Source organism: Coregonus lavaretus, assembly GCF_964263955.1.
Source record: "Coregonus lavaretus genome assembly, chromosome: 29".
Lineage (NCBI taxonomy): Eukaryota > Metazoa > Chordata > Actinopteri > Salmoniformes > Salmonidae > Coregonus > Coregonus lavaretus.
In genome coordinates, this window is record NC_140016.1 from 288,733 (window position 1) to 312,445 (window position 23,713).

The 23,713-nt window shown below is 44.3% G+C and overlaps 1 protein-coding gene across 1 annotated transcript in view; it reads right to left on the reverse strand.

Moving 5' to 3' along the window:
• LOC311105248 (PDZ and LIM domain protein 7-like) overlaps positions 1-23,713 on the reverse strand; it is a 109,770-nt gene that overhangs the window by 38,243 nt on the left and 47,814 nt on the right. The window contains exons 4-5 of the mRNA XM_084147334.1: positions 8,893-8,920; positions 6,951-7,135 (exon numbers count right to left, since the gene is read on the reverse strand). Of these exons, the coding sequence (XP_084003460.1) occupies positions 6,951-7,135; positions 8,893-8,920 (213 nt within the window). The remainder of the gene's footprint in view (positions 1-6,950; positions 7,136-8,892; positions 8,921-23,713) is intronic.

Genomic DNA, 23,713 nt, shown 5'->3' on the forward strand with positions numbered 1-23,713 from the left:
ACATCAATACGGGATCATAGCTTTCACCTGGATTCACCTGGTCAGTCTATGTCATGTAAAGAGCAAGTGTCCTTAATGTTTTGTACACTCAGTGTATAGGGAATAGGGTACCATTGAAGACACAGACCAAATCATGTTATACAGTACTCCCCTTACAGAAAAACCACATGATTTCACGTGGAAAATCACATGATTCTCAAGTGGAATTCCACATGTAAACTCATGTGAAAATGTGTTTTTTCACATTTGATAACATGGAATTACACACGTGAAGACACGTTATCGCATGTTGCTTTACATCAGATTACGTGACCACATGAAATTCATGTGTTTTTTTTCCCCATAAGGGTCCTTTCCGACGACATAGAACATCTGCTGTATAGAACCGACCATTTAAGATTAGAAACCCTAGTAAAGCAGAACCGACCATTTAAGATTAGAAACCCTAGTAAAGCAGAATATAGCTTTTCTATTCTGCCTGTGGTGTGTGTCGTGTGAACACTTGACTACAGTCCTTGGCCGGTTCGAAAGTAGAGGAAATAAAACAACTGCTGAAAGCCATGACTTCTATGTCAGACATGATGTCAGCCTTACATGTTACAGTTTGGTTAACGGAACGAAACAGTTTACAGCTGGTTAATGCAGGCCAGAGATGAAGCAATGTATTACCCCAATATGGTACCCTATTCCCTATATAGTGCACTACTGTTGACCAGGGTGGTACCCTATTCCCTATATAGTGCACTACTGTTGACCAGGGTGGTACCCTATTCCCTATATAGTGCACTACTGTTGACCAGGGTGGTACCCTATTCCCTATATAGTGCACTACTGTTGACCAGGGTGGTACCCTATTCCCTATATAGTGCACTACTGTTGACCAGGGTGGTACCCTATTCCCTATATAGTGCACTACTGTTGACCAGGGTGGTACCCTATTCCCTATATAGTGCACTACTGTTGACCAGGGTGGTACCCTATTCCCTATATAGTGCACTACTGTTGACCAGGGTGGTACCCTATTCCCTATATAGTGCACTACTGTTGACCAGGGTGGTACCCTATTCCCTATATAGTGCACTACTGTTGACCAGGGTGGTACCCTATTCCCTATATAGTGCACTACTGTTGACCAGGGTGGTACCCTATTCCCTATATAGTGCACTACTGTTGACCAGGGTGGTACCCTATTCCCTATATAGTGCACTACTGTTGACCAGGGTGGTACCCTATTCCCTATATAGTGCACTACTGTTTACATTTACATTTACATTTTAGTCATTTAGCAGACGCTCTTAACCAGAGCGACTTACAGGAGCAATTAGGGTTAAGTGCCTTGCTCAAGGGCACATTAACGTCATTTAGCAGACGCTCTTAGCCAGAGCGACTCACAAATTGGTGCGTTCACCCTATAGCCAGTGGGATAACCACTTTACAATTTGGGGGGGGGGGGGGGGGGGGGGGGGGTTAGAAGGAATACTTTAGCCTATCCCAGGTATTCCTTAAAGAGGTGGGGTTTCAAATGTCTCCGGAAGGTGGTGAGTGACTCCGCTGTCCTGGCGTCGTGAGGGAGCTTGTTCCACCATTGGGGTGCCAGAGCAGCGAACAGTTTTGACTGGGCTGAGCGGGAGCTGTGCTTCCGCAGAGGAAGGGGAGCCAGCAGGCCAGAGGTGGATGAACGCAATGTCCTCGTTTGGGTGTAGGGACTGATCAGAGCCTGAAGGTACAGGGGTGCCGTTCCCCTCACTGCTCCAAAGGCAAGCACCATGGTCTTGTAGCGGATGCGAGCTTCAATTGGAAGCCAGTGGAGTGTGCGGAGGAGGGGGGTGACGTGAGAGAACTTGGGAAGGTTGAACACCAGACGGGCTGCGGCATTCTGGATGAGTTGTAGGGGTTTAATGGCACAGGCAGGGAGCCCAGCCAACAGCGAGTTGCAGTAGTCCAGACGGGAGATGACCAGTGCCTGGACCAGGACCTGCGCCGCTTCCTGTGTAAGGCAGGGTCACACTCTCCGAATGTTGTAGAGCATGAACCTGCAGGAGCGGGTCACCGCCTTGATGTTGGCGGAGAACGACAGGGTGTTGTCCAGGGTCACGCCTAGGCTCTTCGCACTCTGGGAGGAGGACACAGCGGAGTTGTCTACCGTGATGGCGAGATCATGGAACGGGCAGTCCTTCCCCGGGAGGAAGAGCAGCTCCGTCTTGCCAGGGTTCAGCTTGAGGTGGTGATCCGTCATCCATACTGATATGTCTGCCAGACATGCAGAGATGCGATTCGCCACCTGGTTATCAGAAGGGGGAAAGGAGAAGATTAGTTGTGTATCGTCAGCGTAGCAATGATAGGAAAGGCCATGTGAGGATATGACAGAGCCAAGTGACTTGGTGTATAGGGAGAAAAGGAGAGGGCCCAGAACCGATCCCTGGGGGACACCAGTGGTGAGAGCACGTGGTGCGGAGACAGCTTCCCGCCACGCCACTTGGTAGGAGCGACCGGTCAGGTAGGACGCAATCCAGGAGTGAGCCGCGCCGGAGATGCCCATTTCGGAGAGGGTGGAGAGGAGGATCTGATGGTTCACAGTATCAAAGGCAGCAGACAGGTCTAGAAGGACAAGAGCAGAGGAGAGAGAGTTAGCTTTAGCAGTGCGGAGAGTCTCTGTGACACAGAGAAGAGCAGTCTCAGTTGAATGACCAGTCCTGAAACCTGATTGGTTTGGATCAAGAAGGTCATTCTGAGAGAGATAGCAAGAGAGTTGGCTAAAGACGGCACGCTCAATAGTTTTGGAAAGAAAAGAAAGAAGGGATACTGGTCTGTAGTTGTTGACATCAGTGGGGTCGAGTGTTGGTTTTTTGAGAAGGGGAGTAACTCTCGCTCTCTTGAAGACGGAAGGGACATGGCCAGCGGTCAAGGATGAGTTGATCAGCGAGGTGAGGTAGGGGAGAAGGTCACCGGAGATGGTCTGGAGAAGGGAGGAGGGGATGGGGTCAAGCGGGCAGGTTGTTGGGCGGCCTGCAGTCACAAGTCGCAGGATCTTATCTGGAGAGAGAGGGGAGAAAGAAGTCAAAGCATAGGGTAGGGCAGTGTGAGCAGGACCAGCAGTGTCATTAGACTTAACAAACAAGGATCGGATGTCGTCAACCTTCTTTTCAAAGTGGTTGACGAAGTCATCCACAGAGAGAGAGGAGGGGGGGGGGGGGGAGGGAGGATTCAGGAGGGAGGAAAATGTGGCAAAGAGCTTCCTAGGGTTAGAGGCAGATGCTTGGAATTTAGAGTGGTAGAAGGTGGCCTTAGCAGCAGAAACAGATGAAGAAAATGTAGAGAGGAGGGAGTGAAAAGATGCCAGGTCGGCAGGGAATTTAGTTTTCTTCCATTTCCGCTCCGCTGCCCGGAGCTCTGTTCTGTGAGCTCGCAATGAGTCATCAAGCCACGGAGCTGGAGGGGAGGACCGAGCCGGCCGGGAGGATAGGGGACACAGAGAGTCAAAGGATGCAGAAAGGGAGGAGAGGAGGGTTGAGGAGGCAGAATCAGGAGATTGGAGGGAGAAGGATTGAGCAGAGGGAAGAGATGATAGGATGGAAGAGGAGAGAGTAGTGGGAGAGAGAGAGCGAAGGTTGTGGCGGCGCATTACCATCTGTGTAGGGGCAGAGTGAGTAGTGTGGGAGGAGAGTGAGAGAGAAAAGGAAACAAAGTAGTGGTCGGAGACTTGGAGGGGAGTTGCAGTGAGATTAGTAGAGGAGCAGCATCTAGTGAAGATGAGGTCAAGCGTATTGCCTGCCTTGTGAGTAGGGGGGGACGGTGAGAGGGTGAGGTCAAAAGAGGAGAGGAGTGGAAAGAAGGAGGCAGAGAGAAATGAGTCAAATGTGGACATAGGGAGGTTGAAATCCCCCAAAACTGTGAGGGGTGAGCCATCCTCAGGGAAGGAACTTATCAAGGCGTCAAGCTCATTGATGAACTCTCCAAGGGAACCTGGAGGGCGATAGATGACAAGGATATTAAGCTTAAATGGGCTAGTGACTGTGACAGCATGGAATTCAAATGAGGAGATAGACAGATGGGTTAGGGGAAAAATTGAGAATGTCCACTTGGGAGAGATGAGGATTCCTGTACCACCACCCCTCTGACCAGATGCTCTCGGGGTATGCGAGAACACATGGTCAGACGAGGAGAGAGCAGTAGGAGTAGCGGTGTTTTCAGTGGTGATCCATGTTTCCGTCAGCGCCAGGAAGTCGAGGGACTGGAGGTTGGCATAGGCTGGGATGAAGTCAGCTTTGTTGGCAGCAGAACGGCAGTTCCAGAGGCTGCCTGCGACCTGGAACTCCACGTGGGTGGTGCGTGCAGGGACCACCAGATTGGAGAGGCAGCAGCCACGCGGTGTGGTGCGTTTGTGTAGCCTGTGCAGAGAGGAGAGAACAGGGATAGGCAGAGGCATAGTTGACAGGCTGTAGCAAATGGCTACAAAAATGCAGAGGAGATCGGAATGAAATGGGCTAAGCATCTGGGAGCGGAGAGAGCAGGGCCTCCCTCACCAAAACTTCTACCTCGGAAACTAAAATTGTTTCACTGAACCACCCGAAGAAAAAAAACTCTCCCAACTTCCGCCTTTGGAAATCAGAATTGTTGTGAACCACAGCGGTTCAATGTTTAAAGGAATAGACTCAACCCACTCTGTTCAGCTAGCCAACTATGACTCCATAGCCAACTAGCAGACTAGCATCCAATAACAATAACACACCGTTTAGCGCCAACACTTGGTCACAACAAACCACCAATATTGTGATAACACACTAAACAGATCATTCGTGTCTGTGTCAAGTTCCTTACATGACGCAGCAATGATTAGACGTTGGCTAGCTAGGACAAGTAAATTGTGGTTAGCTACTACAGTACAGCCAAATGGTCATGTTGGGTAGCTAGCAATGGCCACTGTGTCGACTCTGTTTGAAGAACGGCTAGCTAGCTAGCTTCGTGCTACAGCTGGCACGGCCGAGGACACTGCCAAGACACAGTAACTACCCACAACAACCCACGAAGCCTAGCTATGACGCCGTAGCCAACCTGCAAGCTAGCATCCATTAACACACAACTTAGCATCAACACCTGGCCACAACAAACTGCCAAGAGTGTGTCAGCACACCAAACAGACAATTCAAGTCCGTGTCGAGTTCCCTTCACAACGCAGCAAAAAATAAATAAAAATAAAATAATAATAATTAAACGTTGGAACCAGCTCTCCAGCGTTGCTAATCGTTACCAATAGCTACCCGCTAGCTAGCTAGCTTCGTGCCTCGAAACTAACCCACAATTAACCACGGAAAGCTACAATAACAACAATACTAACCTACAATAAATACAATACCTAACTACAGCTAACTACCTACCTACGATCTAATACATGGTTAAGCAAAAGTTAAACGTTGGGTAGGACTACATTACCGTTGGAGCCAGCTCTCCAGCGTTGCTAATCGTTACCAATAGCTACCCGCTAGCTAGCTAGCCTCGTGCCTCGATACTAATCCACAATTACCTACGGAAAGCTACAATAACAACAATACTAACCTACAATAAATACAATACCTAACTACAGCTAACTACCTACCTACGATCTAATACATGGTTAAGCTTTACTCAACACTACATGTAGCTTACCTCCTACTTACCTCCAGCCAGAGAAAAACACGTCCTCTCCGGTCTGTTCCCTAAGTACTGTTGACCAGGGTGGTACCCTATTCCCTATATAGTGCACTACTGTTGACCAGGGTGGTACCCTATTCCCTATATAGTGCACTACTGTTGACCAGGGTGGTACCCTATTCCCTATATAGTGTAATACTGTTGACCAGGGCCCTCTGGTCAAAGGTAGTGCACTATATATGGAATAGGGTGCCATTTGGGATGCAGCCATGGACAGAGGCATTAGAAATAGGGGGCGCGCTGAGTTCCAAAAACATCCCCGGGGTGCGGGACGTTCCCCAATGATGGAAGGGGGGCCTGAGTGAAAAAGTTTGAGAACACACCACTGTTCTTCCTACCAGAACTAAATGAGGAAGCAAAAGACTGAGAGACTGAGAGACTGAAGGACTGAGAGACTGAGAGACTGAGAGACTGAGAGACTAAGAGACTGAGAGACTGAGAGACTGAGAGACTGAGAGACTGAAGGACTGAGAGACTGAAGGACTGAGAGACTGAAGGACTGAGAGACTGAAGGACTGAGAGACTGAAGGACTGAGAGACTGAGAGACTGAGAGACTGAGACTGAGAGCAGAACTCTTGGACCTTTTACACAGACATTCAGATTGTTGCTTAGAGACGTTAACACAGGAATAATGACTACACTGTGGAGAGAATGTTCTCTCTCTCTAGCCAATAAGACAAAGAGAATGTTCTCTCTCTAGCCAATAAGACAAAGAGAATGTTCTCTCTCTAGCCAATAAGACAAAGAGAATGTTCTCTCTCTAGCCAATAAGACAAAGAGAATGTTCTCTCTCTAGCCAATAAGACAAAGAGAATGTTCTCTCTCTCTCTAGCCAATAAGACAAAGAACGCTATCTCTCTAGCCAATAAGACAAAGAGAACGCTATCTCTCTAGCCAATAAGACAAAGAGAACGCGATCTCTCTAGCCAATAAGACGTAGTTAAAGCATTCGGCTGATTTTATTTCCTGTATTCTACTCAACAGTCTGCTCCCAACGGACCAGGAGAAGGCCTCTTCTGATCAGATCATCAATCATACTACAACTTAACCTTCCCTCTTAAAAAGGTGCAGTCAGCAATTTCTACTCCCCAGAGAGTTACCTGAATGACTCAAAGCTGAAATGTATACTTAAATCAACCTTCCACAGGAACCCAGAGTGAATTGTTTAATTAAAATACCGTGAAAACATTTGGTCTGTTCTCTCCCAGCGGAGGCGTTGTGTTTGCGTGTTTGTTTGTTTGTTTGTTTGTTGTGTACCTACCCGTTGTGTGGCTGTAGCATGCTGGCGCGGGCCGTTGAGGCCGGGGTGTTTACTTTAGGGGCGTACGCCACCGGTTTAATGACCGTGTTACCGCCTCCCGGCGTGAATGGCCGCGCCATCTTGTTGATAGCGGTGCTGGGGGCAAAGGAGTATTTGGGCTGAACGTAGGCGGGGGCGAGCGAATCCTACAGGGTGTGAGAGAGGGGGGGAGACACAGGGGCAAAAACCACAGCAAATAACATGCAGTTAGACAAACACACGTGTGCATTGGCCCTAGCTAAGCATACTGCACTGCACTGCACACAGCAGAGTGTATCAATCCCATATCTGTTGCTTGGAAACCACCTCCGTTAGCCTGAACATGGCTCATAACATCATAACTACAGTAATGTGTTGCACGAACCGGGCCTTGCCAAGATACTACTTATCTCCCTCACTAACTTTAAGCATCAGTTGTCAGAGCACCTTACCGATCACTGCACCTGTACACAGCCCATCTGAAATTAGCCCACCCAACTACCTCATCCCTATATTGTTATTTAATTTGCTCTTTTGCACCCCAGTATCTCTATTTGCACATAATCTCTTGCACATCTAGCATTCCAGTGTTAATACTATTGTAATTATTCTGCACTATAGCCTATTTATTGCCTTACCTCCATAACTTGCTACATTTGCACACACTGTATATATATTTTCTGTTGTATTTCTGACTTTATGTTTTTTTTTTTTACCCCATATGTAACTCTGTGTTGTTTTTGTTGCATTACTTTGCTTTGTCTTGGCCAGGTCGCAGTTGTAAATGAGAACCTGTTCTCAACTGGCTTACCTGGTTAAATAAAGGTGAAATAAAAAAATAAAAAAATAAAAGTACGGAGGGAGGAGAGGCTGAAGACGTGTGAACACCCAACTGGCTTACCTCATGGGGGCCGCGTCCCAAACGGTACCCTATTCACTATACAGTGCACTACTTTTGACCCATTGACTACCCCATAGTAGTGCACTATATAGGGAATAGGGTGCCATTTGGAAAGCAACTATGTTTATCTTGGAAAGCTGGGGTTTGTCCCACTGAAGTCCTTTCTCGGTCTCTGTTAGCTCGGCTATGACACTTAACACTTAAATTATTTCCAAAATGTTCACTGAACTTTGAGTTGCACAGTGTCTTCTTCAGCTTGGATGTCTCATTGTGTCAGAGTTGTTATGATATCATGATGTCCATGTTTACTTGTACTGTCTTCAACGCAAAAAAATAATACTGCATTTCTATAATAGGGCTTGAACTATGAACTTTGCGTGATAACGAATGCATTGGGTTGAAATGAAAAATGTTGTTATCATAACATGATGTCGCCTTTGACACATTCTCGAGAGTCTGGGATTGCGCAATGCTCTTCAGGGCCACACACATTCACGTGTATAAGGAATACTAGAATCATTTCATTCAACAAACATCAAACTTATAAACGGTCCTGCTGCTTTATGCAATGTGTGCTATGAACCAGCTGACAGCCTGATGGGGGATTGAATCACAAGGACTGAATTAATTTAAATGCAAGGTGATGGTGTAGGTTGTTGAGAGATGCCACTAGGAGCCAAACACAAAGTGAATTCCTCTCATCAGACAACACAATGCAATTTAACAGCCCGTAACAGCCTGTAGGGAAAACTGTCTGTAAGCACTGTCATAGACAGGCTGCACTACGGACCAGATAGGACTGTTTATTCACTGCCCAGTGAAGACAGGGATCTGTTGATTCACATTGCAGAAGCATCCACCGTCAGAGGGGTGAGGTTAAGACAACACAGACATTAAAAACGCAAATCTGAAATGACACCCTTTTCCCACGTGTAGCTTACTACTTTTGACCTGAGCCCTGATAGAGTAGTGCACTATATAGGGAATAGGGTGGTGTTTGGGATGCAAGGCAGACACACTTACCTTCTGATCTCCACCCGCATGGAAAGCTCTGAAAGAAAGATTGGAAAATAGTGTTAGAAAACATAAAAGTTAGAATGACACAGTGGTAGATCCTATAAAAACCTTCATTTATACAGAACTAAGATAGAAACGCAACATGTAAAGTGCTGGTCCCATGTTTCATGAGCTGAAATAAAAGATCCCAGAAATGTTCCATTCGCACGAAAAGCTTATTTCTCTCAAAATGTTGTGTACAAATGTGTTTACATCCCTGTTAGTGAGCGTTTCTCCCTTTGCCAAGATAATCCATCCACCTGACAGGTGTGGCATATCAAGAAGCTGATTAAACAGCGTGATCATTACACTGGGGCCAGTATGAGGGTTAGCGCTCAGGTTAGAATGAAAGGCGGCCGGTGGGAGAGATACCATATGTAGAGTTCCCGAAAGTACTCTCGCTCAAAACCATGAAGAGGAATAACTCAAGGAGGCCCCGAGATGCAAAAATAATGTTATAAAATGTAATCCGTGCTCGAAAATAATACAAAAAGTGAAAGTGCAAGGTGCTATTAAAAGCGGCCTTCTGCCGTCATCAGTACAAACAAATTTAAAAAATATTTACTTCAAAAACACCTGCTGTGCGTAACAAGCAGATAGTTAATTAGAGACCTTGTATGTTTCTTGTAGTGTAGTCTACAGGCACCGGCAACAGCAGTCCCACTGCCGCCTCTCTGCGCCTGTAGTCTACAGGCACCGGCAACAGCAGTCCCACTGCCGCCTCTCTGAGCCTGTAGTCTACAGGCACCGGCAACAGCAGTCCCACTGCCGCCCCTCTGAGCCTGTAGTCTACAGCAGTCCCACTGCCGCCTCTCTGAGCCTGTAGTCAACAGCAGTCCCACTGCCGCCTCTCTGAGCCTGTAGTCAACAGCAGTCCCACTGCCGCCTCTCTGAGCCTGTAGTCAACAGCAGTCCCACTGCCGCCTCTCTGAGCCTGTAGTCTACAGCAGTCCCACTGCCGCCTCTCTGAGCCTGTAGTCTACAGGCACCGTCAACAGCAGTCCCACTGCCGCCTCTCTGAGCCTGTAGTCAACAGCAGTCCCACTGCCGCCTCTCTGAGCCTGTAGTCAACAGCAGTCCCACTGCCGCCCCTCTGAGCCTGTAGTCAACAGCAGTCCCACTGCCGCCCCTCCGAGCCTGTAGTCAACAGCAGTCCCACTGCCGCCTCTCTGCGCCTTTCAGTCTACTGGGAGTATTTCATATCTCTTGCTTCTGATATTGCTATTTTGCCCAGACTGTTGTCCATGTCTGATACTCTTCTATATTATTCCTTGTTAATATGCATTGACTCTCGATTGACAACACTACAAGAAACATACATTTTTTTTTTTTTTTTTACATTTTACATTTTAGTCATTTAGCAGACGCCCTTATCCAGAGCGACTTACAGTTAGTGAGTGCATACATTGGGGTTGTTTACCAAGAATACAGTGAATGTTCCTAAGTGGGCGAGTTACAGTTTTGACTTTCATCTGCTTGAAAATCTTTGGCAAGACCTGAAAATGGTTGTCTAGCAATGAACAACAACCAATTTGACAGAGCTCGAAGAACATTGAAAATAATAAACATTTGCAAATATTGTTCAATCCAGGAGTGCAAAGCTCTCCATGATTTACCCAGAAAGACTCACAGCTGTAATCTCTGCCAAAGGTGATTCTAACATGTATTGACTCAGGTGTGTGAATACTTATGTAAATTAAATCTGTCCATTTCATTTTTCACCTAAAAAAAAATCTAAATATTTGAAAAACTTGTTTCACTGTCATTATAATCCATTTTAAATTCAGACTAACAACAAAATGTGGAATAAGTCAAGGTATGAATACTTTGATACAGATATGGGATTGATACACTTTCTAAAAAGGCAGATATGGGATTGATACACTTTCTAAAAAGGCAGATATGGGATTGATACACTTTCTAAAAGGCAGATATGGGATTGATACACTTTCTAAAAAGGCAGATATGGGATTGATACACTTTCTAAAAAGGCAGATATGGGATTGATACACTTTCTAAAAGGCAGATATGGGATTGATACACTTTCTAAAAGGCAGATATGGGATTGATACACTTTCTAAAAAGGCAGATATGGGATTGATACACTTTCTAAAAGGCAGATATGGGATTGATACACTTTCTAAAAAGGCAGATATGGGATTGATACACTTTCTAAAAAGGCAGATATGGGATTGATACACTTTCTAAAAGGCAGATATGGGATTGATACACTTTCTAAAAGGCAGATATGGGATTGATACACTTTCTAAAAAGGCAGATATGGGATTGATACACTTTCTAAAAGGCAGATATGGGATTGATACACTTTCTAAAAAGGCAGATATGGGATTGATACACTTTCTAAAAGGCAGATATGGGATTGATACACTTTCTAAAAGGCAGATATGGGATTGATACACTTTCTAAAAAGGCAGATATGGGATTGATACACTTTCTAAAAAGGCAGATATGGGATTGATACACTTTCTAAAAAGGCAGATATGGGATTGATACACTTTCTAAAAAGGCAGATATGGGATTGATACACTTTCTAAAAGGCAGATATGGGATTGATACACTTTCTAAAAGTCAGATATGGGATTGATACACTTTCAAAAAGGCAGATATGGGATTGATACACTTTCTAAAAAGGCAGATATGGGATTGATACACTTTCTAAAAAGGCAGATATGGGATTGATACACTTTCTAAAAAGGCAGATATGGGATTGATACACTTTCTAAAAAGGCAGATATGTCAATATTTATCTTAAGAAAATAGCTATGACCTACATTACATCTCTAACTGCCTGCTTGCAGGTGTTAAGTGTCTTCTTAATTTGTTTGTACCTGATGAAGTCATAAAGCTCTGTTTATTTTTTAGTAGCACCTTTCACTTTTCGTATTCTTTCGAGCTCGGATTAAATTAATGATATTATTTTTGCATCTCGGCCTCCCCCTTGGTTATTCCTCTTCATGGTTTTGAGTGCGAGTACTTTTTGAACTCTACAGTTTTGTCAAACAATACAATGCCACGGACGTCTCAAGTTGAGGGAGAATGCAATTGACATGCGGACTGCAGGAATGTCCACCAGAGCTGTTGCAAGAGAATTGAATGTTTTTCTCTACCATAAGTCGCCTCCATCATTTTAGATAATTTGCCAGAATGTCCAACCGGCCTCACAAATGCAGACCATATGTACCCACGCCATCCCAGGACCTCCCCATCCGGCTTCTTCACCTGCGGGATCGTCTGAGACCAGCCACCCTGACAGCTGATGAAACTGTGGGTTTGCACAACCAAAGAATTTCTGCACAAACTGTCAGAAACCGTCTCAGGGAAGATCATCTGTGTGCTCGTCGTCCTCACCAGGGTCTTGACCTGACTGCAGTTTGGTGTCGTAACCGACTTCAGTGGGCAAATGCTAGATTAGTTACCATAATCAAATCTGGCTTTCCGATGTCTTAAAATGCACTGAACTAAATCCATCACAAAACAAATTCATATGTCTCGATTTAAGTGTTAAATATGCACTAATCCAAAATATCCAAGGTTAGAATTACACCTCATCTCCTAAAAATAGTAAAGTGACCCGCCATTATTACTTCCCAACACTGAGGCCCCTATGTAGTTAGGGTACCTCACATTCATATCATCATTCTCTAGGCTTTATAATGGAGCAGCCATCCATACCCTGTCATTCTAACCCTCACTTTGACTGTCGTCTGTCCCTGTCCTTTAACGTTTCTGTCTTATGCTAGCATGGTCAGGAGTTGGCATGACAACTAGTCCTCTGTTCCTATCCTTGTTAAATAATCCACTGGATGATGTTGGGTTAAGCCTAGATGAACCTAGATCGTCCCAAATGACAGCCTATCTTCTATATAGTGCACTACGACGCAATCTCAATTGCACTCCACACTGCCCTCACCCACCTAGATAAGAGGAATACCTACAGTGCATTCGGAAAGTATTCAGACCCCTTGACTTTTTCCACATTTTGTTACGTTACAGCCTTATTCTAAAATGGATTAGAAAGAGAGAAAAAATCCTCAATCTACACACAATTCCCCATAATGACAAAGCGAAAAACAGGTTTTTATAAAATATTTTACCTTATTTACATAGGTATTCAGACCCTTTGCTATGAGACTCGAAATTGAGCTCAGGTGCATCAGGAGCACCGAGACAGGATTGTGTCGAGGCACAGATCTGTGGAAGGGTACCAAAAAATGTCTGCAGCATTTAAGGTCCCCAAGAACACAGTGGCCTCCATCATTCTTAAATGGAAGAAATTTGGAACCACCAAGACTCTTCTTAGAGCTGGCCGCCCGGCCAAACTGAACAATCGGGAGAGAAGGGTCTTGGTCAGGGAGGTGACCAGGAACTCGATGGGCACTCTGACAGAGCTCTAGAGTTCCTCTGTGGAGATGGGAGAAACTTCCAGAAGGACAACCATCTTTGCAGCACTCCACCAAATCAGGCCTTTATGGTAGATTGGCCAGATGGAAGCCACTCCTCAGTAAAAGGCACATGACAGCCCCCTTATAGTTTGCCAAAAGGCACCTAAAGACTCTCAGACCATGAGAAACAAGATTCTCTGGTCTGATGAAACCAAGATTGAACTCTTTGGCCTAAATGTCAAGCGTCATGTCTGGAGGAAACCTGGCACCATCCCTACGTTGAAGCATGGTGGTGCAGCATCATGCTGTGGGGATGTTTTTCAGCGGCAGGGACTGGGAGACTGGTCAGGATAGAACGAAAGATGATGGAGCAAAGTACAGAGGGATCCATGATGAAAACCTGCTCCAGGGCGCTCAGGACCTCAGACTGGGGCGAAGGTTCACCTTCCAACAGGACAACAACCCTAAGCACACAGCCAAGACAATGCAGGAGTGGCTTCGGGACAAGTCTCTGAATGTCCTTGAGTGGCCCAGCCAGAGCCCAGACTTGAAGCCGATCGAACAAAAACCAGTTTTGTGTGTAGATTGATGTGGGCAAAATGTTTTTTTAAATCCATTTTAGAATTAGGCTGTAAAGTAACAAAAATGTGGAAAAGGTCAAGGAGTCTGAATACTTTCTGAATGCACTCTATGTGAGAATGCTGTTCATTGACTACAGCTCAGCATTCAACACCATATTGCCCTCCAAGCTCATCACTAAGCTAAGGACCCTGGGACTAAACACCTCCTTCTGCAACTGGATCCTGGACTTCCTGACGGGCCGCCCCCAGGTGGTAAGGGTAGGCAACAACACATCTGCCACTCTGATCCTCAACACGGGGGCCTCTCAGGGACGCGTGCTTAGTCCCTTCCTGTAATCCCAGTTCACCCACGACTGCGTGGCCGCACAAGACTCCAACACCATCATCAAGCTTGCTGACGACACGACGGTGGCAGGCCTGATCACCGGCGACTATGAGACAGCCTACAGGGAGGAGGTCAGTGACCTGGGGGGAGCGCCTCTTCCCCCTCAGGAGGTTGAAAAGGTTTGGCAAGGGCCCTCAGATCCTCAAAGTGTTCTACAGCTGCACCACTGAGAGCATCTTGACTGGCTGCATCACCGCCTGGTACGGCAACAGCACCGCCCTCGATCGCATGGCGCTACAGAGGGTGGTGTGGAAAGTCCAGTACATCACTGGGGCCGAGCTCCCTGCCATCCAGGACCTCTATATCAGGCGGTGTGAAAGGAATGCCCGGAAAACCAGCCACCCAAACCATACTGTTCTCTCTGCTCCCGCACGGCATGGACCCTTCTCTTTTAACATGAAAACCTGAAAATGTTTGACCGGGGCTCTCTCTCTCACACACTTCCTTCCTGTGACTCTGCATACCACACACATTATCACGCACAGGCCTGGCGGCATACTGACAGGAAACCAATGCATTCTAGACTATGTCCAACAAGGCTGTCAGAATGGTATCGGCTGATACGAGTATGTCAGAGCTCTAGGAAACAAATGTCAAGTTAAGCTGGTGCAACACTCAGATTAACACTAAAGTCCTTCAACGACAGTCTTCAAGTTAACGTCTTAAAGTGAGACAGGCCGTACCCATACTAGTGTACTACATATTTAAACTGCAATACTATGTACTCATGGTTGCATACTATTTAGAACGTACCATTTAGTAAAAAGCATGTAGTATGCCACGGCCGCAACACAGCAGCAGCTCCTGATTGGCTGAGTAGGTGGGGCGGGGCTGAGTGCGGGTGGATGCATCGCATTAACCAGCCTGATAATAGCTCATTTACAATTAGATTCATTTCTCTAAACTCTGAATAGAATAGGAATGGAGTTATAGACCTACTCAGGCTGGTTATAGACAGACTATCACATTCAACCTGTACCGTAGCCCATATAGCCCATCGATCCTATTTAAAAAGGACTGGAGACAGAAACAGATCATTTGGTTCCATTTCAACGTATTTATTAGTGAAACCAAAGTGCTGTAAGATATATAAATTCAATCAAATAGCCGAGTACCCACACTCAAACTTTTCAAATGTTCAAATCAAAAGGCCTGATTAACATGAAAAAAGTGGACAGTCGGGTGCATCACATATTCAGAACCGCTGGACAGCAACATAATAAAGTAAAGCACTGATCATGCTGAGGCTTGATCCATACATTTAATAATTCAATAAGTAGCCTACAAAACTAAACCAATCCATGCGTTCAAATTAAAAGGCCTGATTAACATGACATCAATAACCCAGCCACATCCCCAGTCCCCGGTGCCGACACATTCAGAAATCAAAAGATGGTTTAGGATTTAGTTTAAAAAGCTCTGATGAAGGCCAAGAGAACAAGAAACACTTTTCAATGAGAAAACACTTTTTCTAAATATGGGACAGGGTGATTTCCCTACATAGTACACTACTACTCTATGGGCCCTGGGCAAAAGTACCCTTACAAAAATGAATTTGTTGCTGCAAACGTCCTGCAAGTTTGTGTCAAATTTGCTGGAAACTAAATAGTGTGCCACAAAATGTTGCCAGAAGTTGGCAAATGTTTGCCACTAGTGGTGAATCTGCAGCAAACCTTTGGCAACAATAATATTTATTGGCACTAGTGGCAAACAGTTCACCAGAAGTTTTTTTCTGGCAAACAATTCTCTCAAGATTCTATTTGATTCTGCGGCAAACCTATGGCAACAATATTTATTGCTACTAGTGGCAAACAGTTTACCAGAAGCCGTTTCTGGTGAACATGAGTTCCAAGAACAGAAACAGTTGACGACCACTCAAGGGAAATCAGAAAAATGCGTTAGAAAATAGAAACCAAGCTCTTCAGCTAACTACCAAAGGTGTCCGTTGAGTGTCTAACTTATTAATACAAATTCCTAATAAACTTTGAAAGTGTGTTAGCTTATCCAGTTAGCAATGTCATGTTTTATGGGATAGAGTGAAACACATTTTGTTGATACCAGTTTCAATCTGTCAGTGCCATTGACAGGCTAGCGCTTAGCTAGCTAGCTAACATCAGCTATCATATTTTTGCACAATTAATGTGATAGCTGGCTAGCTAACTAATGATTTGCCTAAACACTTATAAAAACACTTACAGAAACACATGTTTTGATGATTTTTTTTGCTGTCTTTTAACACCAACATGTCAATATGCTAGTGTCACTGTTCAGTAGCATGCTAACTAGCACAACAGCTAATGTAGCAACAATATGAACTGACCTGTCATGAAAGCAAGACTTCACTTTTGCAGATGGACACCTTTCCCCTACCCGTGGTGTTGGAGGAGGATGCATCAACACCCTGGAAAGATGTTTGTGGTGAACTCATAACACTTTTTTTTTGGTGATATTTTTCTGTATTGTCTTCAAGCTTGATAAAAGGTAAGCAAATGCATGTATTCTCATAAAATGTACTCCATACATACATTCATTCATTGTAACAATTAGATCGTTCAATGCTTTAAACTAGTAGCTAGCTCATCCTGATCATGTTCATCTTCTCTCTTTCTAGAAGCAAATCAGTTACAAAAATACAGACTGAGGCCTTCAATCAAACTGAGGACAGACTGAGGCCTTCAATCAAACTGAGGACAGACCGAGGCCTTCAATCAAACTGAGGACAGACCGAGGCCTTCAATCAAACTGAGGACAGACTGAGGCCTTCAATCAAACTGAGGACAGACTGAGGCCTTCAAATCAAACTGAGGACAGACTGAGGCCTTCAATCAAACTGAGGACAGACTGAGGCCTTCAAATCAAACTGAGGACAGACTGAGGCCTTCAAATCAAACTGAGGACAGAGACATATGTGTGCACCAGGTCGAGGCTTCTTGCACGCATGGCTTTGAGATGCAAGTTAACAATCGTTTATTTTGGAACAATAATATGAATTGCCATATTAGGCATAACTCAATATGATGCTTTTCTTCCATCCAAGCCTTTTACACCCGAGTCGGGAAGAAGAGACAACTAGTAGACAACAGTCTCTTAATGATGAAGTCCCCAGTCTAGATTGAATATCATAATTAGTTGATTAGTTTGAATTAATTGCGTTGATATCAGTCGATGTCATATTGAGCCCAAGTCTCTTTTTTCAAATGAGCCCTGCAGAATACAAACATCAATACGAAACACAAAATACTAAAAATGACAAAACATGATATAAAAAACTTAAAACACAATCTTCACTTAGCATTCCCACTAATTAGCCGCTGAGTCTCCCTTTTAGGATGCCAAAATAGGAAAATGTTTTCAGTATCCTAATTGTATTTTTGTTTTGTGTTTTCTCATTGTTTCTACAGGGCCGCCATCACCAAAGTTCACTCAAAAAAGAAAATGGATCTGAACTAGGTTCAATTGAGTTTTTGTTGTTTTAAATTGGTTGGTTAATTATTGTTTTAGACTTCCATTGGTTGAAAGCTTTTGCTCAGTTATTACTTGTCTCATGTAAATAATTATGTAGTTGCCCCTTTAAACATCCTAATACCAACATCCTAATAGTGTTCACATCTCATGTAAAATGTTGTAGCTACATAAACATATTCAATAAACCATTTTTGGGGGGAAAATATCCACTATTTGCTATTTTCTTCATTAGCATGCTGATTATTTCAAGTTAAGAAACTGAATACATTTTGTTTACTATATTTAGTTCTCTGTGAGAAGCAAGTTCATTTTAAGTTGTGTGATTTGGTTTATGTAGATACAGTAAACGAAACCCTGATTGAATTTGCAGCAAACAGTAGAACGTTCGCCACAAGTTTCCCCAGAAGTTCACAAGTGGCAGCAAGTTCGCCACAAAACTAAATTTGCATGTGAAAATAAGCGGCGAATTGGCCAAAGGTTTGCCACAACTGTTTGCCAGAAGCCAGATTCTTCGGTAAGGGTAGAGCACTTTGTAGAGAATAGGGTGTAATTTGGGATACAGCGCCAGAATAGGGTGTAATTTGGGATACACACGCTGTACGACTGCCAAACTCCAGTCGGTGATTCCAGAGATATTTCTCTCTCTGACTGACCCAGAGCATTCTTTTATTTTCAAGGTCACGTACGTCATCATCACACGCACGCACGCCCTCATGCCAACACACACACACACACACACACACACACACACCCCGACGTGTTCAGCCCACATCCTCAGAGGAGAGTGTTGCTAGTGGAACAGTGAAATACAGCCCCATTGTGTCTGTCCAGATGGTCAGTGATAGATTACTGGGTGGGGCCGTTTCCATCACTGGGCTGTACACTTTCCCTCTCACACTTTCCCCTGGGTGTTTCCCAAATGGTACCCTATTCCCTATATAGTGCACAACGTTTGACCAATAGGACATACCCCACTTTGTTATTGTACATCACTTCCAAAAAAAATACAAATGAAATACAAATGTATCCCAGTCCTGTACAGAAAATAAAGTTTGATATACACTACACACCTGCTTGTCCAACATCTCATTCCATAATCATGGGAATTAATATGGAGTTGGTCCCCCCCCCTTTGCTGCTATAACAGCCTCCACTCTTCTGGGAAGGCTTTCCACTAGATGTTGGAACATTGCTGCGGGGACCTTCTTCCACTCAGCCACAAGCGCATTAGTGAGGTCGGGGACTGATGTTGGGCGATTAGCCCTGGATCGCAGCCGGAGTTCCAATTCAGTTCCAAAAGTGTTAGATGGGGTTGAGGTCAGGGCTCTGTGCAGGCCAGTCAAGTTCTTCCACACCGATCTAGACAAACCATTTCAGTATGGACCAACCACCATGTCAAGACAAAGGGGTGGCTACTTTGAAGAATCTAAAATATATTTTCATTTGTTTAACACTTTTCTGGTTACTACATGATTCCATATGTGTTATTTCATCGTTTTGATGTCTTCACTATTATTCTACAATGTAGAAAATAGTAAAAATAAAGAAAAACCTTGAATGAGTAGGTGTGTCCAAACTTTTGACTGGTAACGATATTATAACCGCGATCGATAATAGACAGTACTGCGCAGCCGTCTTCATCGACCTGGCCAAGGCTTTCGACTCTGTCAACCACCGCATTCTTATTGGCAGACTAAATAGCCTTGGTTTCTCAAATGACTGCCTCGCCTGGTTCACCAACTACTTCTCAGATAGAGTTCAGTGTGTCAAATCGGAGGGCCTGTTGTCTGGACCTATGGCAGTCTCTATGGGGGTGCCACAGGGTTCAATTCTTGGGCCGACTCTTTTCTCTGTGTATATCAATGATGTCGCTCTTGCTGCTGGTGACTCTCAGATCCACCTCTACGCAGACGACACAATTTTGTATACATCTGGCCCTTCATTGGACACTGTGTTAACAAACCTCCAAACGAGCTTCAATGCCATACAACACTCCTTCAGTAGCCTCCAACTGCTCTTAAACACTAGTAAAATTAAATGCATGCTCTTCAATCGAACGCTGCTGGCACCCGCCCACCCGACTAGAATCACCACTCTCGACGGGTCTGACCTAGAGTATGTGGACAACTACAAATACCTAGGTGTCTGGTTAGACTGTAAACTCTCCTTCCAGACTCACATTAAGAATCTCCAATCCAAAGTTAAATCTAGAATCGGCTTCCTATTTCGCAACAAAGCCTCCTTCACTCATGCTGCCAAACATGCCCTCGTAAAACTGACTATCCTACCGATCCTTGACTTCGGCGATGTCATTTACAAAATAGCCTCCAACACTCTACTCAGCAAATTGGATGTAGTCTATCACAGTGCCATCCGTTTTGTCTCCAAAGCCCCATATACTACCCACCACTGTGACCTGTACGCTCTTGTTGGCTGGCCCTCACTACATATTCGTTGTCAAACCCACTGGCTCCAGGCCATCTATAAATCACTGCTAGGCAAATCCCCGCCTTATCTTAGCTCATTGGTCACCATAGCAGCACCCACCCGTAGTCTGCGCTCCAGCAGGTATATCTCACTGGTCATTCCCAAAGCCAACACCTCCTTTGGCCGCCATTCCTTCCAGTTCTCTGCTGCCAATGACTGGAACGAATTGCAAAAATCTCTGAAGCTGGAGACTCTTATCTCCCTCACTAACTTTAAGCATCAGTTGTCAGAGCACCTTACCGATCACTGCACCTGTACACAGCCCATCTGAAATTAGCCCACCCAACTACCTCATCCCTATATTGTTATTTATTTTGCTCTTTTGCACCCCAGTATCTCTATTTGCACATAATCTCTTGCTTTATCTTGGCCAAGTCGCAGTTGTAAATGAGAACTTGTTCTCAACTGGCTTAGCTGGATAAATAAAGGTGAAAGAAAAAAAAAAAAAAAAAAAAGTGTACTACATACCTGCATGCATGCATGCATGCATACAGTGCAATCGGAAAGTATTCAGACCCCTTCCTTTTTTACACATTTTGTTACGTTACAGCCTTATTCTCCTTTGCCAAGATAACCCATTCACCTGACAGGTGTGGCATATCAAGAAGCTGATTAAACCGCATGATCATTACACAGGTGCACTTTGTGCTGGGGACAATAAAAGGTACTAAAATGTGCAAATTTAGATTATATATATATATTTTTTGGTCATTCAGCAGACGCTCTTATCCAGAGCAACTTACAGGAGCAATTAGGGTTAAGTGCCTTGCTCAAGGGCACGTCGACAGATTTTTCACCTAGTCAGCTCGGGGATTAGAACCAGCGACCTTTCGGTTTCTGGCACAACGCTCTTAACCACTAAGCTACCTGCCGCCCCGATGTAAGTTATTGTAAGATGTAAGTTATTATTGTTTTTTTCACACAACACAATGCCACAGATGTCTCAAGTTTTGAGGGAGTGTGCATTTGGCATGCAGACTGCAGGAATGTCCACCAGAACTGTTGCCAGAGAATTGAATATTCATTTCTCTACTATAAGCCGCCTCCAATGTCATTTTAGAGGCCTACTCACCAGAAATGTCACCCATTGAGCATGTTTGGGATGCTCTGGATCGATGTGTATGGCAGCGTGTTCCAGTTCCTACCAATATCCAGCAACTTCGCACAGCCATTGAAGAGGAGTTGTACAACATTCCACAGGCCACAATAAACAGCCCGATCAACTCTATGCGAAGGAGATGTGTCGTGCTGCAAATGGTGGTCACACCAGATACGGACTGGTTTACTGATCCACGCTTTTACCTTTTTTTTAAGGTATCTGTGACCAACAGATGCATATCTGTATTCCCAGTCATGTGAAATCCATAGGTTAGGGCCTGATGAATTTATTTCAATTGACTGATGTCCTTATATGAACTTAAACTCAGTACAATCTTGTTGTGTTTATATTTGTGTTCAGTGTACATAATAATAATAATAATAATAATAATAATAATAATAATAATAATAATAATAATAATAGCAGATGCTTTAATCCAAAGCGACTTACAGTCATGTGTGCATACATTTTTACGTATGGGTGGTCCTGGGAATCGAACCCACTACCCTGGCGTTACAAGCGCCATAATCTACCGACTGAGCTACAAAGGACCACATCCTAAAACTAGTACAATACTTTATCAGACTAGGCCCCAAACCAAAGCCAATAACAATACACCATCATTCATACATAAAACTAGGCCCCAAACCAAAGCCAATAACAATATACCATCATTCATACATAAAACTAGGCCCCAAACCAAAGCCAATAACAATATACCCTCATTCATATATAAAAAAACTGTCCTCCTAACTCATCTGAAAACTAAAAACTGTCCAAACCCTGAGACAATAAGACAATAAGGAACAACAGCTCCAGCATTACGAAACGTGCTCCAGCCTAACGCCACTCAACGTATTGTCTGTTGTGACGGAGGACTAGGAAGAGAAGGAGTGTCACGGGAAGGAGTGTTATTTACAACCGTTCTTCTTTTAGAAGGCGCGGAGGAACGCGGGGAGGAAACTGCGGCGAGAGAGAGAGAGAGAGAGAGAGAGAGAGTTGTCTGTCTAGTGTGACAAACAGATTCACTCCGACTAGTACAGACCTGCCAAATCAAAATCATCAGCATCGCCTAAGACTGAGAAAACTAACACACAATCAAACATCAAACGGAGAATGCACAGTGGTGACCCACATATTAACAGACACGCATTACATTTTTAGTAGCGACTCTTATCCAGAGAGACTTACAGAAGTGAGTGCATACATTTTCGTACCGATCCGCCGTGGGAATCGAACCCACAACCCTGGCCTTGCAAGCGCCATGCTCTACCACCTGAGCCACAAAGCACCGACCACACACAATGTCAGTTTCAGCTACAGAGAATAAAGGCCAAGCACAATGTTAGTTTAAAGAGGTGTTGGTACACGGTTGCTTCATTACTTTCCAGTAACTTCTTGAAACGTGTTAGATTATGTCCCGTTTTTGGCCAGTCCGTCAGTTTACAAATAGTACTGCCAAATTTGAAAACAAACATGAACATGACCCTGAATCTAAACACTCTGGTCTTTCACCAAAGTCTGGTCTGGTCTGACTGAAGACATAGGCTTCACCCAAAAAGTAGTGCACTATATAGGGAATAGGGTGCCATTCTCTGGTCTAAAGTAGTGCACTATATAGGGAATAGGGTGCCATTTGGGACACAGCCACACAGCCATATTCCTCTACAGCATCAGAGAGGAGGTTGAAGGACGGAGGTTAAAGGAATAACTAATGACAGAGCACATCTGGTTTAGAGGAGACTAACTCTAACCCTTCTATCTTTTAGAGAATACTAACTCTAACCCTTCTATCTTTTAGAGAAGAGAATAACTCTAACCCTTCTATCTTTTAGAGAAGAGACTAACTCTAAACCTTCTATCTTTTAGAGAAGAGACTAACTCTAACCCTTCTATCTTTTAGAGAAGAGACTAACTCTAACCCTTCTATCTTTTAGAGAAGAGACTAACTCTAACCCTTCTATCTTTTAGAGAAGAAGAGACGAACTCTAACCCTTCTATCTTTTAGAGAAGAGGAGACGAACTCTAACCCTTCTATCTTTTAGAGAAGAGGAGACTAACTCTAACCCTTCTATCTTTTAGAGACTAACTCTAACTCTTCTATCTTTTAGAGAAGAGGAGACGAACTCTAACCCTTCTATCTTTTAGAGAAGAGACTAACTCTAACCCTTCTATCTTTTAGAGAAGAGGAGACTAACTGTAACCCTTCTATCTTTTAGAGAAGAGGCGACTAACTCTAACCCTTCTATCTTTTAGAGAAGAGGAGACTAACTCTAACCCTTCTATCTTTTAGAGAAGAGGAGACTAACTCTAACCCTTCTATCTTTTAGAGAAGAGGAGACTAACTCTAACCCTTCTATCTTTTAGA